Genomic DNA, 13,803 nt, shown 5'->3' with positions numbered 1-13,803 from the left:
TTTCATTTTGCACCAGAGTATTTTGCCTCTGCCATTTTTATTTTGTGCCATATTTATGAAGAGTGTGAATGATGCATAAAAGGCGTTTACGTTGTTAATGTGCCCGACTGAAAAGATCTTGTTCCCGAGATTGCGATGATCGTAAGACACAATACGCCATAGGGACGCCTATTTGCGAGAATGCGCCACATGGTTGCCCATCTGCGACACAATGTGCCACAGGTCTGCCTACTAACACAATTTTACACTACCTTGGAGCTGGTATACTTTTAAACAACCAGATGTGGCTCAATATGACTGACTAGGACAAGACCAAGTGCAAATTATGTTTAAAGAAAAATAAAAGTGGCAGAAAAACAATGACCTATCTATAATGGCATGGCGCACTTCATACAACTTTTAGGAACAGCACATTAATATATGCCACGTAGGGATCTGCACCGGTAAAAACTGGCAATGGCCGAAGGATTCTAGACACATAGACTTATATCTGCCCCACTATGAAGGCAGAATTAGTCCCATCTTCATGAACCAGAATCGATGCAGTCCTAACCACGAACTACAGCCAGGTTGTCATTGTGCCATCTCTGTGACATAATACGTCTCCCACATTACAGACGAAGACACTAGTTCAAAACACTTTCTCATGTTTCATTACATTGAAGTAGCAATTTTGGGAGCGATTTCACACATGCACACAAAAAAAAAAAAAAAAAAAAAAGACTGTGGTCACATTATTTTTTTGTAAAGCAGAGATTATTTCCCTCTTACTAAATCAAACTACACTCCTCAACTTTGAAATGAGCACCTCAAGGGGCAAGGTTATATAAATCGAGCAAGAAGCGGGCGTTGCCAAGATCTGCAGATGATCACATTCTCAAGCATCTAGCTCCAATCCGTGACATGTGGATGAAGCATAAAATCCAGATTGAAAGCAACGTTTTTTCAGCTACAAAACCTCACAAATCAGATCAAGTCGAGTGGGATGAATATGACATGCCTCCTGTTCATCGAGAAGCCTGTTATTGGCACTTTTCGCAAACAGAAATCGCGACAGAAATCCTTGAACTGAAAGACCTTGGTTCATCATCACCGCAGATCGCTATGTGTCTAGGCTGAAATGTCAGCACTGTTCAGAGTTGTGCGTCTTGGTGGTTGGGAGAACAATCACAAACTGCAATAACAGCAAAAAGAGCCCAGAGACAAACCTCTGCATGGATGGATCGTGTGATTACAAGATTAGACGTCACAAGCTTAGGGTGGAAAGCAGAACCTACACAAACAATCAGAACATTGGGTTATGAGCCAGACGTCCAGCTACAGGTACTGCCACTGATCTCACACCATCATGGAGCACAGCAAAAAGGCAGGTCTATCATCTTCAGAGAGGAGTCCTGTTTTTGTCTCAGACCAGGGGCGGACTGGGCCGGGGGGTAGGGGGGCAATTGCCCCCCGGGCCTCTCTAGCTTGCTGTCCCGGCCGGCCGGCCGGGCCGGAATAATGTACAACTTTAATCCAGGGAGACGGGGAGCAGGGGAGGCGTGTTGCCGGCAGCCTATCAGAGAGGCCGCCGGACAGGCGCAGGCGGCGCGATGACGTCAGCGGCGCGATGACATAATCGCGCCGCCTGCGCCGGTCCGGCGGCCTGACTGAGCCGCTGCGCGGCCGTAAAGTAATTACATCTGTGCTGGCTGGAGGCGGGACCGGAGTATTCCAGAGAAGCAGGGAGGTAAGTATAAGTCTGACTGACTATTTATTTATTTTTTCTTTATTTCTGTCCCTATCTGGCTACTGGGCTGGCACTTTATGAGGGGGGTGGGGGGCAGTCTCTGGCTACTCCTGGCACATTATAGGGGGGCCCCCTATCTGGCTACTGGGCTGGCAGTTTATGAGGGGGGTGGGGGGCATGGGGGCAGTATCTGGCTACTCCTGGCACATTATAGGGGGGCCCCTATCTGGCTACTGGGCTGGCACTTTATGTGGGGGGCAGGGGGGCACTATCTGGCTACTCCTGGCACATTATAGGGGGGCCCCCTATCTGGCTACTGGGCTGGCAGTTTATGAGGGGGTTGGGGGGCAGTATCTGGCTACTCCTGGCACATTATAGGGGGGCCCCCTATCTGGCTACTGGGCTGGCAGTTTATGAGGGGGTTGGGGGGCAGGGGGGCACTATCTGGCTACTCCTGGCACATTATAGGGGGGCCCCCTATCTGGCTACTCCTGGCACATTAGTGGGGTGGCCCTATCTGGCTACTGGCACATTAGTGGGGGGCCTATGGCTACTGGCACATTATAGGGGGGCCCTATCTGGCTACTGGCACATTATAGTGGGGGGGGCCTATGGCTACTGGCACATTATAGGGGGCCCTATCTGGCTACTGGCACATTATAGGGGGGCCCTATCTGGCTACTGGCACATTATAGTGGGGGGGCCTATGGCTACTGGCACATTATAGGGGGGCCCTATCTGGCTACTGGCACATTATAGGGGGGCCCTATCTGGCTACTGGCACATTATAGGGGGCACTATGGGGACATTAGCTCAACTGGGGATATTACAAGGGGGTATTTTGTGCACTGTCTATTATAAGGAGAATTATTTCTACTGGGGGGGGGGGGGGCATTATGGTGGGCTTTATTACTCCCCCATGGTATGACCCCCTAGTAGCAGCACCAGCCTCTCCCTGCTCTGCTATCCCTCTGCCCCTTCTCCAAATCCTTATTATGAAATCTTTCTCATTAGGATAAAACACAACATCAGCTCCGCCGAGCCCCCGACCAAAGTGTGGAAGTGGCGTCCGAGATCCCCAAGGGTCAAGTAACTGTAAGTTTTCAAATGAAATATGTTTATGTTATACACATATAACCTACACTGTGCCACACAATATACAGTTTCTCCTGCAAAAGTCATCAAGTGTCATGGGGGGGACACAGAGCAGCGCCCAGCGGGGAGGAGAGAATACACGGATGCAACACTGTATCAGCCAGAAAATGACACTTTCGGCATTATACCAAAAATGCAATTTTCGGCTGATGTGTTTCGGCGGCCGATATATCGGAGCATGCCTAGCTTATTTTGTTTTACTGTGTTCTAATTTACATGGCTGACGAAAGTGTGTGTGGGGTGGGGGGGGGGGGGGCGGGGCTCAGTGGGCCTCTGGGTGTTACTTGCCCCCTGGGCCAAAAGTTGCCAGTCAGCCCCTGTCTCAGACGCACTGATCGCTGGAGATTGGTCTGGAGACCACCTAACCAACGCCATTAAGAGGCCTTCACAAGAGAATGCTGCACTGGCCCTACTCCATGGATTATAGTGAGGGATGGCATAATGTATGGAAGCCAGACCCCTCTAGTCTTCATATGAGGTACACCAACAGTTCGACTGTTACATTGATTTGGTTGTTGAACCAGTGGTAAGGCCATTTCTCCAGAGTGTCCCAGTTGGTTTTCAACAGGACAACACCAGGCCACATGCTGTTCGTGCTACTGTGAGCAGCCTGCATGGCCTAAACTTGCTAGGGACATCATTGGTTGGTGCTGGCAGCAAGAGAGCTACCAGCAGCAGATCTTAATGATTTGGGTGCCCAAGTTTATTCTGGTTGGCAGAACATTCCACAGACAACCATTAATAATCTCAATGATGATTTCTCAATTTCTGTGCGTGGCATTTATATTTAATACTGAATAATTAGAGATGTTTTGAATATTTTGTTTCCATCAATCCTGCGATTTTCATAATTTTCCTTTGTGGTGTTGCAATTTCAATACTGAGGAGTGTATATTTCAATTCACTGACTTGCAGCAGCCCACAATAATAGAAAACATATGATTACCAGCTTTTATTTTTATTACCACTAGGTGGTGCTAGTATACCGACAAAAGTGTTCTGTCTGATTTCAACATGCATTGGAACAAGTGAGATTTATTTAAAAAAAAAAAAAAAAATACATTTGTTAATTAAAATTTAAAAAGGTATCCACTTTATAGTCAGTGAACAAAAGACATCCCCAAAAGGCAAGAAGGTAGTACTACAGGCTGCATCTCATTCTTTGCAAGCTGTCTAAATTCCTGCCCTGTCTCACAAGACACATCAATGAAAGCTGTTCTGCAATATCATCTGGTCCAGAAGATTCTTTTTCACTATTACCAATGAGCAGACATGCTTAAATGATTATGTTTCAGGTGCTATAATTCATGCAGTTCTCTGGATAAGAACTCTATCTGATATTACAATCTGCACGTACTGCAATAAAACTTGGACATGGACAAGCCCAACATGTCAGGTTGTGAAATACATTGCTTTGAAAGCTGAAGATCTGCATCCGCTACTTACTACATCCGATTCATTCATCTTGATGGTCATTTTGTTGACAGCATCAGTGGCTCTATTGAACATCTTGAGGAGACCAGCTCCACTCAGAGCCTGAGTGCCGACAGCACGAGGAAGCTGCAAAGGAAAAACTTTGGTTGGAATATGACAAAGTCATGATGCAGTCTCATAATGTAAAGGCGAATGGCATTTACTGTAATATTAATAAAGCACATATGAAATTGAGCATTTATAAAAGTTTAATCAACACAAGCATAATCCACAACATATCAGGTAGATCACTTAAGTTCAATAAAACACACGGAGGAACATCTAATATTAACTCACCTCTTCCTTCTCCAGAAATTCACGAACATCTGGGTCTTGTAAGAGAGTCGGGTGGCTAACTATTCTTTGAAGGTATCTGCATCAATCATGAACACACAGAGTGTACACATATCAACGCGATCACAAATATGTAATAAATCGCCAGGAAAACATTAGATCTAGTTGTCATCAAGTCCAAATTTTCTCTTCAACATGGTTTTAAGTCATAAAAAAAGGAGATTTTGTATAACTTACTAGTAAAATCTCTTTCTCGCTCTTCATTGGGGGGACACAGGAACCGTGGGTATAGCTATGTCCTCTAGGAGGCGTTGACACTAGATAAAGCTGTGAGCTCCTCCCCTGGCCGCTATACCCCCTACAGCCTGGAGAGAGAGCTTCAGTTTGTGAGAAGCAGTAGGAGAAGCAAGCTAACCCAGAAAAACACATGGAAAACCAACCATGCCAAAAGACCCAACGGGGTTCTAACCAGCAACAGCCACAACTGTGGCCGGACAACAATACTGGGTGGGTACTGTGTCCCCCAATGAAAAGCAAGAAAGAGATTTTTCTGGTAAGTTATACAAAATCTCCTTTTCTAGCCCATATTCATTGGGGGACACAGGAACAGAGGGACGTCCAAAAGCAGTCCACAGGGAGGGAAAAACCACAGACCCATGGAAGCAAGCGTCCCTGCAGGCATCAGAACCGCCAGCCTGCAAGACCATGCGGCCCAAGGCAGCGCCCACCAATGCATAAGTACGCACCTGGAAAATTTTGTGAATGTGCGAAAGGAGGACAGCAGCCGCCTTGCACAACCGCGCAGCCGAACCTTAAATCCTCCAAGCCCAAGAGCGCCCACCGCTCCAGTGTAGTGAGCCGTGACACCGAAGGGCGGAACCCTGCCCTGGGTGCAGTATTCTTCAGCAATTGCAGACGTGCAATTGCCACCCTGGAGGCCGCCAATGCCTTTCGAGGACCCTCCGGGATAACAAAAAAAGGGGGTCCGTATGCCGGAGGGAACTGGAGGCCGGCAAATAAATCCTTAGAGCCCTGACCACGTCCAAATGGTGTAACTCCCTTTCCCTAGGGTGCGAAGGTGAGGGACAGAGACGGAAGGACAATGTCATCATTGAAATGGAAATCAGAGACCACCGTCAGGAGAAGGAATGAACGGGCCGGAGAACCGCTTACCCCTGCGAAGAACCAGGAAGGTTCTCTGCAAGAGAGCACCCCAACCCGGACACCCGTCTGATGGATGTGATAGCCACAAGAAAAAACTACCTTCCAGGTAGGAGTCAGAGAAAGGACTAAGTTCAGATCCCAAGGCGGTAAAGTAGGACGGTACGGAGGAATCGTATGTGCCGTTCCCTGAAGGAAGGTCATTATTGGGTCCCGGGTGAGTCAGAGGACGCTCGAAAAGGATAGAAGCGCCGAACTTGACCTATAAAAAGGACTAAACCAAAAACCCAGGACCGCAGGATCCACCTCTGCTAAAAGGGAAGCGCTCCACGGAAACGGTAATTGATCCGCCGATATCCCCAAAGCCGTAGGCTTGTGGGGAGACTGAGAAGCTGGCCGATAAACTACCGAGAAAAAAACGCCTGAATGAGGTATGTCCAACCACAAGCCAAGGAATCAATACATTGGATAGGTAGAGACGATATGAGAATCGCCGGCGGTGTAGTTCCGTCAGCGACCGTGTATTGACAGCGTAGCAGCGCTGCTCGACGGAAATTTCTACCAGACCAAGACGAGAGAGAAAAAAAAATTATAATCTTCTGGAGATTCCCTCCTATTGACACTAGAAAAAACGGAAGCTCTCTCTCCAGGCTGGAGGGGGTATAGCTGCCAGGGGAGGAGCTAACAGCTTTATCTAGTGTCAATGCCTCTTATAGGACATAGCTAAACCCACGGTTCCTGTGTCCCCCAATGAATATGGGCGAGAAAAGGCAGATTTTTGCGCTATAATTTTTCATAAGTACACTAATAGTAAAACAGACTCTGATCTCAAACTGGAGCTCTCCACATTATTAAAACCTGCATTAGAAGCAGATAACGGACAATGCTGTATTACTGGAGATGCATTCAATTCTCTATACAAAACGTCTATGTAACCAATCATGGCTGTAAAACTTGTGGCCCTCCAGCTGTTGCAAAACTACAACTTCCATCATGCCCAGACAGCCTACAGGTATCAGGGCATGCTGGAAGTTGTAGCTTTGCAACAGCTGAAGGGTCACAAGTCTAGACCCAGGAAATCATGAAGTGTTATGTCATCTTTAAAATTGTCCAAGAGGCTGGTACAGTAAATTGTGAGAAGTATGGGTCGTAAACCACAGACTTGGGCAAATGTAGTATTTGATATAGGTTTACGGCCAGAAAACACCTTTTCTTTAGCTACTGACTAGAGCTTTGAACTGTATACTTGATGTTGATAGTAGGGATCGACCGATATTCAGGATTTTCAAAGTTATCGGCATCTAACCTTGCCAAAAATGAATCGCGATCCATGTTCCCTCAGCAGCACAGGGGAGAAGGAAGCAGTCTGCTGGCACCAATGAGAGGAGAAGAGGAGGGGAGGGGCTGTGGCCACTGCGCCACCAATGATGTTAACTAACTCATTCACTCAAATTCAACAGGAGGTGGGAGCTGGCTGCAGAATCATATAGCCGCACCTGACCTCTATGACAAGTAGCTGCGATCCGCGGCAGTTAACCCCTGCCGCACCTGAGGGGTTAACTGTCATAGAGGTCGGGTGCGGCTATATGATTCTGCAGCCAGAACCCGGCTCCTGTATTTAAATTAATGGGCGAGTTATCTTTATTGGTGGCGCAGTGCGCCCCCATCCCCAACCCCAGTATTAAAGACATTGGTGGCGCAGTGTGCACCCCCAACCAAGCCCACCAGTATCAGTCATTGGTGGCAGTGGCAGCTTCTGATCGGAGCCCCAGCAGTGTAATCCTGGGGCTCCGATCGGTTACCATGGCAGCCAGGATGCTACTGGAACCCTGGCTGCCATAGTCAGCTCCCTGTTGCTGTGTGCACAAAGCACAGAGCAGCAGGGAGAGTGTGAAGTCCTATTCACCCTAATAGAGCTCTATAAGGGTGATTAGGACAAGGCTAATAGTACAAAAAAAAAAAACATCCAAATATTAAGTACAAATGAAAAAAAGATTTAATCTAATAGTACAAAAAAAAAAAGCTAAACGTTAAAAATAAACATGTTCATTTTCAGAAAATTTGTGTAGGATTTTTTTTTTCCAAAAATGAAAATGCACAGAATATCGGTATAAATTATCGCCTATCGGCCTGAAAGTTCCCAGGTTATCGGCATCGATCCCTAGTTGATAGAATTCCATCTTGTTACCATACTGCTTCTTACCTCTCCAAAGCAGCTCGCCTTCTCTCCAAGAAATCAACTGAAGAAGAATCCTCTTTTCCCACCTTTACTTTGGTCATACCTGGAAGAGGCATTTAAAGCGCCACCATTGCATAAACCAATAATGCAGGTGAATATAAAAAACTGTAATATATTTTACCAGTGAAAAATTCCCTTCTCTCTCCAGCAGCACTCTTTCTCCTCTACATAGACTTCTGTGGGCTGCACAAGTCTCTCTCTAAGCCAGGGATGTCAAACTCGTGGCCCTCCAGCTGTTGCAAAACTACAACTCCCATCATGCCTGGGCATACTACAGCTATCAGGGAATGATGGGAGTTGTAGTTTTGCAACATCTGGAGGGCCATGAGTTTGACATCCATGCTCTAAGCTATTGGTCTCTTCTCTCGCTGCGCTCACTCCTCCTCCCTTCTCCAAAGACTTCTATGGGCAGCATGGGTCTGTGCCTCTCTGCCTGCAGCTCACTCCTCCTCCTCCTCCCCCTCCCATCTCCATCAGCATGTAGTCTGATCCTTCAGTGAGCAGACAGCCCTCTTGAAAGATTTAACAGAGAATGGGAGATTAGGAGGAGGAAGGATTTATAATAAAGATATATTACAATTCCCATACATTCACCTCCACTACTGATTTATGAAAAGTGAAAGACCATTTAATTTAAAGATATACATTTATCAAAGAAATACTCCAGTTTTGTGGCCTATTTACAGAACAGTAGAGTTCAACCACATCTGCCAGTCCACGAGCCACTGCTGCCAACACCAATTACATTTTTGTAATTGTTGCTAAAAGGTGGTGCTGGTGCTAAGATGGGGACATTTGACATTTAGTCTAGCCTTTTTTATTCCACGGAGAAGATACTATATACTAACTTATGACTTCTATTCTGCTTGCAGATGTACCTTGCATATAGATCAGCTCAAGAAAATGTGTTTATTTCTTCCCTGGACAGAAAATTGATGTACCATTACTACTCACCTATGAGGCTTTTCTCAGGCGGGGGAGCGATTATGATGCCTTGATGGGCATGCTTCTCTGAAAGCTTCTCAAAAAGGCCCAGGAAGTCACTGAACCGTCTCTTCACAGTGAAATGCTTGCTTCTGAACATTGGCAAATTGGTCTGGCATAAAAAGAGGCAAAACTAATAAATAATGTCATCAAATTCTATATTTCCAATTTTGTTGCTTTTCTCTTAAGAGCTTTGGTCTGAAACCTCCCATCCTAATACAGGGCTCACCTGGAGACCCCAATGGCTGAGACAGATGAGGAACATTCAGCTTGTGAGCACCTGATTATAACGAGCACTTTACCTGTAAGAACATTGTAAAGGGAGCCGCGATATGCATGAGCTCCCGTCATACCCCTGGTCCAGTGCAGCCCTAGTCTATAGGTTTGCTCCTTGTGCTCTATAGATACTGCATTATTTACTTGTGGATTTATTCATGCATCGTGTATATTATTATTTTTTTGTCTAGACCTGAAAAAACGGTTAAGCATTTATGCTTGATTTATTTTTATTTTTAATAACTTGTAATAAATTGCATCCCTGTTCCATCAGCACATACAGTATAATCAATTATTAAGAATGTAACACTGCTTCAGTTACAGGGTACCCCTTATTGTAGGTTATGGGCCTTGGACATGATATTGTGATGGGATTAGTCATTTTAAGTGGTTTAATATGTAAAGTGTCTAGTCAGTAAAGTAAAATGTTTGCTCCTCAGTCATATCCCCATTTTTTCTTTTTATACATGCGAAGCATTCAAACACTGACCACCCACCCAGTCTACAAAATCCAGGAAAGCCCTGCTTACATAAAAGGGAATTTGTCACCATGATTGTGGACTATTATCTGCAGTAATATACGAGGAGTACTGAAGAGAACCCCTTGAATCAACTGGGAGTCAGACTCCCTCTGACCTGATACTGCCAGCCTACACATAGGCTATCCACATCAAAGTATTGAAATAACACCTTTAACCTCCTAACAGTCACATTAAAATAGGAAAAACGTTCCCGAAAATGTAGTGTAGATGCCTAATATGTGTTGGTGCACAATTTAGAGGACACAAATTGTATTTTTAACCAGTTAGTGACTTTACCAATTTTAGCCTTAAGAACCAGTACCATTTCCCTATGTCCAAGCAGTCATAACTTAATTTTATTTGCCAAGAGGAGTTGTAGGATTTTTTTAGCAACCATTTTGGGGTATATATAGTGTATTAAATAACATATTTAAGGGTACTTTCACACTAGCGTTTTTCTTTTCCGGCACTGAGTTTCGTCATAGGAGCTCAATACTAGAAAAGAACTGATCAGTTTCATCCCCATGCATTCTGAATGGAGAGAAATCCATTCAGGATGTCTTCAGTTCAGTCACTGAACGGCGTTTTGTACGGAGGAAATACTCCTGGCATAAATTTACATTGAAATGTATTAGTGCCGGATCCGGCATTAAAAATACCGCAATGCTGGATCAGTCCTTCCAGTCTGCACATGCGCAGACTGGTAAAATATGTGGAAAAAAAAAAAAAAAAAAAAAAAGAAACGGATCCGTTCTTGCAATGCATTTGTAAGACGGAACGGCATCCGGATCCGTTTACAAATACTGTCCGTTTGCATACAGATAACGGAACTGCTTGCCATGTCACTCTGCCGCAAGTGTGAAAGTAGCCTAAGGGGAGAAAGATTTAAAAAACAAACAAACACTATTTTAAAGAGGACCTTTCACCGATTATGACAATGTGAACTAAGTATACAGACATGGAGAGCGGCGCCTGGGGATCTCACTGCACTTACTATTATCCCTGGGGGCCGCTCCGTTCTCCCACTATGCCCTCCGGTACCTTCGCTCACTAAGTTATGGTAGGCAGAGATTTCAGACACTAAGTTATGGTAGGCGGATTCTGCCCTTGTTCTGCTGTAGCGCTAGCCAATTGCATTGCAGAGCTCATAGCCTGGGAGAAAATAACCTCCCAGGCTGTGAGCACTGCGCTGCGATTGGCCAGCGCTACAGTAGAACAAGGGCAGAAGCCACCTACCATAACTTTGTGACCGAAGATACCGGAGGGCATAGCGGGAGAATAGTAAGTGCAGCGAGTGCCGCTCTCCATGTCTGTATAGTTAGTTCACATTGTCATAATCGGTGAAAAGTCCTCTAACATTATTTTCTGCAATTTATTTATGGCATGCATGGTGTCGTACAAATAACTATTATGTGGGTCAGCAGAAATATCATAATGACAAATTTATATATTTAAAAAAATATATTTTTTCTTTCCACTTGCAGGCTGTCAGCCGTCTAACTGCCGCCCCCCCTTCCCCTCACTAAAAGGGGGCTGATTTAGCTGCTCATTCCAAGCTTTCAAACAATACCAGAATCACAGCATTATCTCCACTACATTGGAAGATATAGCTGTTAAGAAATCATTATGGCAGTGAATACAGCTGAAAGTAAAAGCAGGTTTCACTGCTTTCACTCCCGACTTGATTTCTAACAGCTATATCTCCAGATGTGATATAGCGGTAATACCAGCTTTCAAACAAGACCAGGCCCATATCTCTAATAGCTATCAATTCAGAGATATGAGCAGCTAAAGCATAACATAACTTTGGCGGATCCACCACAAGAGCAGGGCCTTATTAAGACCGGCGTGTAAAACGCCAGTCTTAATAAATGACCCCCCCATGTATTTAAATAAAACACGCCTGAATATAGAATTGTTTCACTGTAATGACTTCACTGACGTACATTACTGACCTGAGTGGATACTTGATAAGCTACATATGCATTCATACCGTCACCTAAAGGAAAGGAATCACAAAGTAAATGAAAACGGATACAAAGTACAGGACTAAGTCAATGGTTAGCTTTACTATATAAGGGAAAGGACATTTTTTTTTTTTTTTTGCAACAAACAGCATGATTTACTTTAGACAACTGGTCAAAAGCTAAGTAATGTCTTTAGCTGGCAATACATTTTAGCTTGTTGGCCAAGAGGTCCCTTCACGCCCTATATTAGACATGCATGCTCGGCTCAGTTGATGTGCATGCAAATATTGTGAATAAGGAGGAGGACTAATTCAGAGTTGTATTGCAGTGGCTTATCTCCCGAGAACAAAAGATCAGACATATAGATCCAATGGCCTGATTCTTAAGGCTGTATTAGACAGCCCGATTCTGCCGGCGATTGTTGGGAAGGAATCCGTCCTTCCCAGCAATCGCCGGCTCTCTAGCAGAGGAGACCGTTCCTATTACCTGTAGCGATCTCCTCAGTGTAGGTAGGAGCGACTGTTATATCATCACTCTTTCCTATACTGAATCATTGTTTGCCAGCAGCAGACCGTGATTAGACACCAAGATCTGACGCCTGCAAACGGTAATTTTTAAACCTGTCAAAAGATGTGGATTGCCCAATGAACGAGCCATCGGGTAATCGGCGGCAGTATTACACTGCCAGATGATCGCTACTGAGCGTTACTGTGAACGCTCATTAGCGATCATTTGGCAGAAAAACTGCCCTTCTAATACAGGCTTTAATGTGGATTTAACTCAGTGCAATCATCGGGCAGATTATTGGAAATGAACCTTTCCGTGAACGCTCATTCTCGACAATCTGCCTGAGTAAAGGTGCAGCAGATCACCTGATGAATGAGCTAAATGCTCATTCATCGGGTGAAGCCTTCGATCGTGCAGGCACCTAAATTATCGTTTCTGGCCAGCAGATTGTGCTGTCTAAACAGCGATCTGCTGCCCAGAAACAAAGCAGTTGTATGAGGACGAGTGATCGCAATAGCCATACCTCATCCTCATACTGTGGAAGGGATCGCTGCAATGTAAATTTTCATGCAGTGATTCTCCTCCACTTAACGAGCAGGCAACTCTCGGGAAGGAACGCTTCCTTCCCAACAATCTGCTGCTCATCTGCGTGTGTAAATGGGCCTTTAGATTCTCCCTTCATCTGCCATCAGAAGGCCCCATACACATTAAATACTAAGCTAGCTGTGCTGAAATCTGCAGATTTGGCCCATATTGATCTAATGTATATGGCCACCTTTAGGACTCATCTCTATCACAAGATCACAATTAAAAACCAATGATAAATGTATGTGTCCACTATCTTGTACCATTCACCATTACCAACTACTTTTTTTTTTGTATCTTTTTATTAACTCAAATTTCCAACCTTACTGAAAACCTGCTGAAGCAAAAAATGCTTTAAAAACATTGATTGCTCTAAGTGTCTCAATATAAGAAGCCAGAATTATTAAAGAATTAATAATCATGCAATAAAAGCAGCAGGAATATACAGTGCCTTGCAAAAGTATTCACCCCCCTTGACTTTTTTCGTGTTTTGGTGCCTCACAACCTGGAATTAACATGGATCGTTTGAGGATTTGCATCATTTAATGTACCAGAACATTCCCACAACTTTGAAGATGGTTTTTTTTTTTTTTTTTTTTATATATTGTGAAGCAAACAATAAATAGGACAAAATAACTGAAAAAGTCAATCACAGCTCCAAGTCGCTTTGGATAAGTCTCTGAGCTTGCCACTGGGATTTTTGCCCATTCCTCCTTGCAAAACTGCTCCAGCTCCTTCAAGTTGTTTGGTTTGCGCTTGTGAACAGCAATCTTTAAGTCTGACCACAGATTTTCTATTGGATTGAGATCTGGGCTTTGACTAGGCCATTCCAACACATTTATATGTTTCCCCTTATACCACTGCAAGTGTTGCTTTAGTGGGGTCATTGTCCTGCTGGAAGGTGAACCTCCT

The 13,803-nt window shown here is 44.6% G+C and overlaps 1 protein-coding gene across 1 annotated transcript in view; it reads right to left on the bottom strand.

Annotated features, from left to right (window-relative positions):
• SNX1 (sorting nexin 1) overlaps positions 1-13,803 on the bottom strand; it is a 56,007-nt gene that overhangs the window by 23,134 nt on the left and 19,070 nt on the right. Inside the window, exons 5-9 of the mRNA XM_044279791.1 lie at positions 11,788-11,831; positions 9,006-9,147; positions 8,016-8,094; positions 4,655-4,730; positions 4,331-4,444 (exon numbers count right to left, since the gene is read on the bottom strand). Coding sequence (XP_044135726.1) covers positions 4,331-4,444; positions 4,655-4,730; positions 8,016-8,094; positions 9,006-9,147; positions 11,788-11,831 — 455 coding nt within the window. The remainder of the gene's footprint in view (positions 1-4,330; positions 4,445-4,654; positions 4,731-8,015; positions 8,095-9,005; positions 9,148-11,787; positions 11,832-13,803) is intronic.

The sequence above is a fragment of the Bufo gargarizans genome, chromosome 2, assembly GCF_014858855.1.
Source record: "Bufo gargarizans isolate SCDJY-AF-19 chromosome 2, ASM1485885v1, whole genome shotgun sequence".
In the NCBI taxonomy this organism is placed as follows: Eukaryota; Metazoa; Chordata; class Amphibia; order Anura; family Bufonidae; genus Bufo; species Bufo gargarizans.
This window is presented reverse-complemented; position numbering and strand designations above follow the sequence as displayed.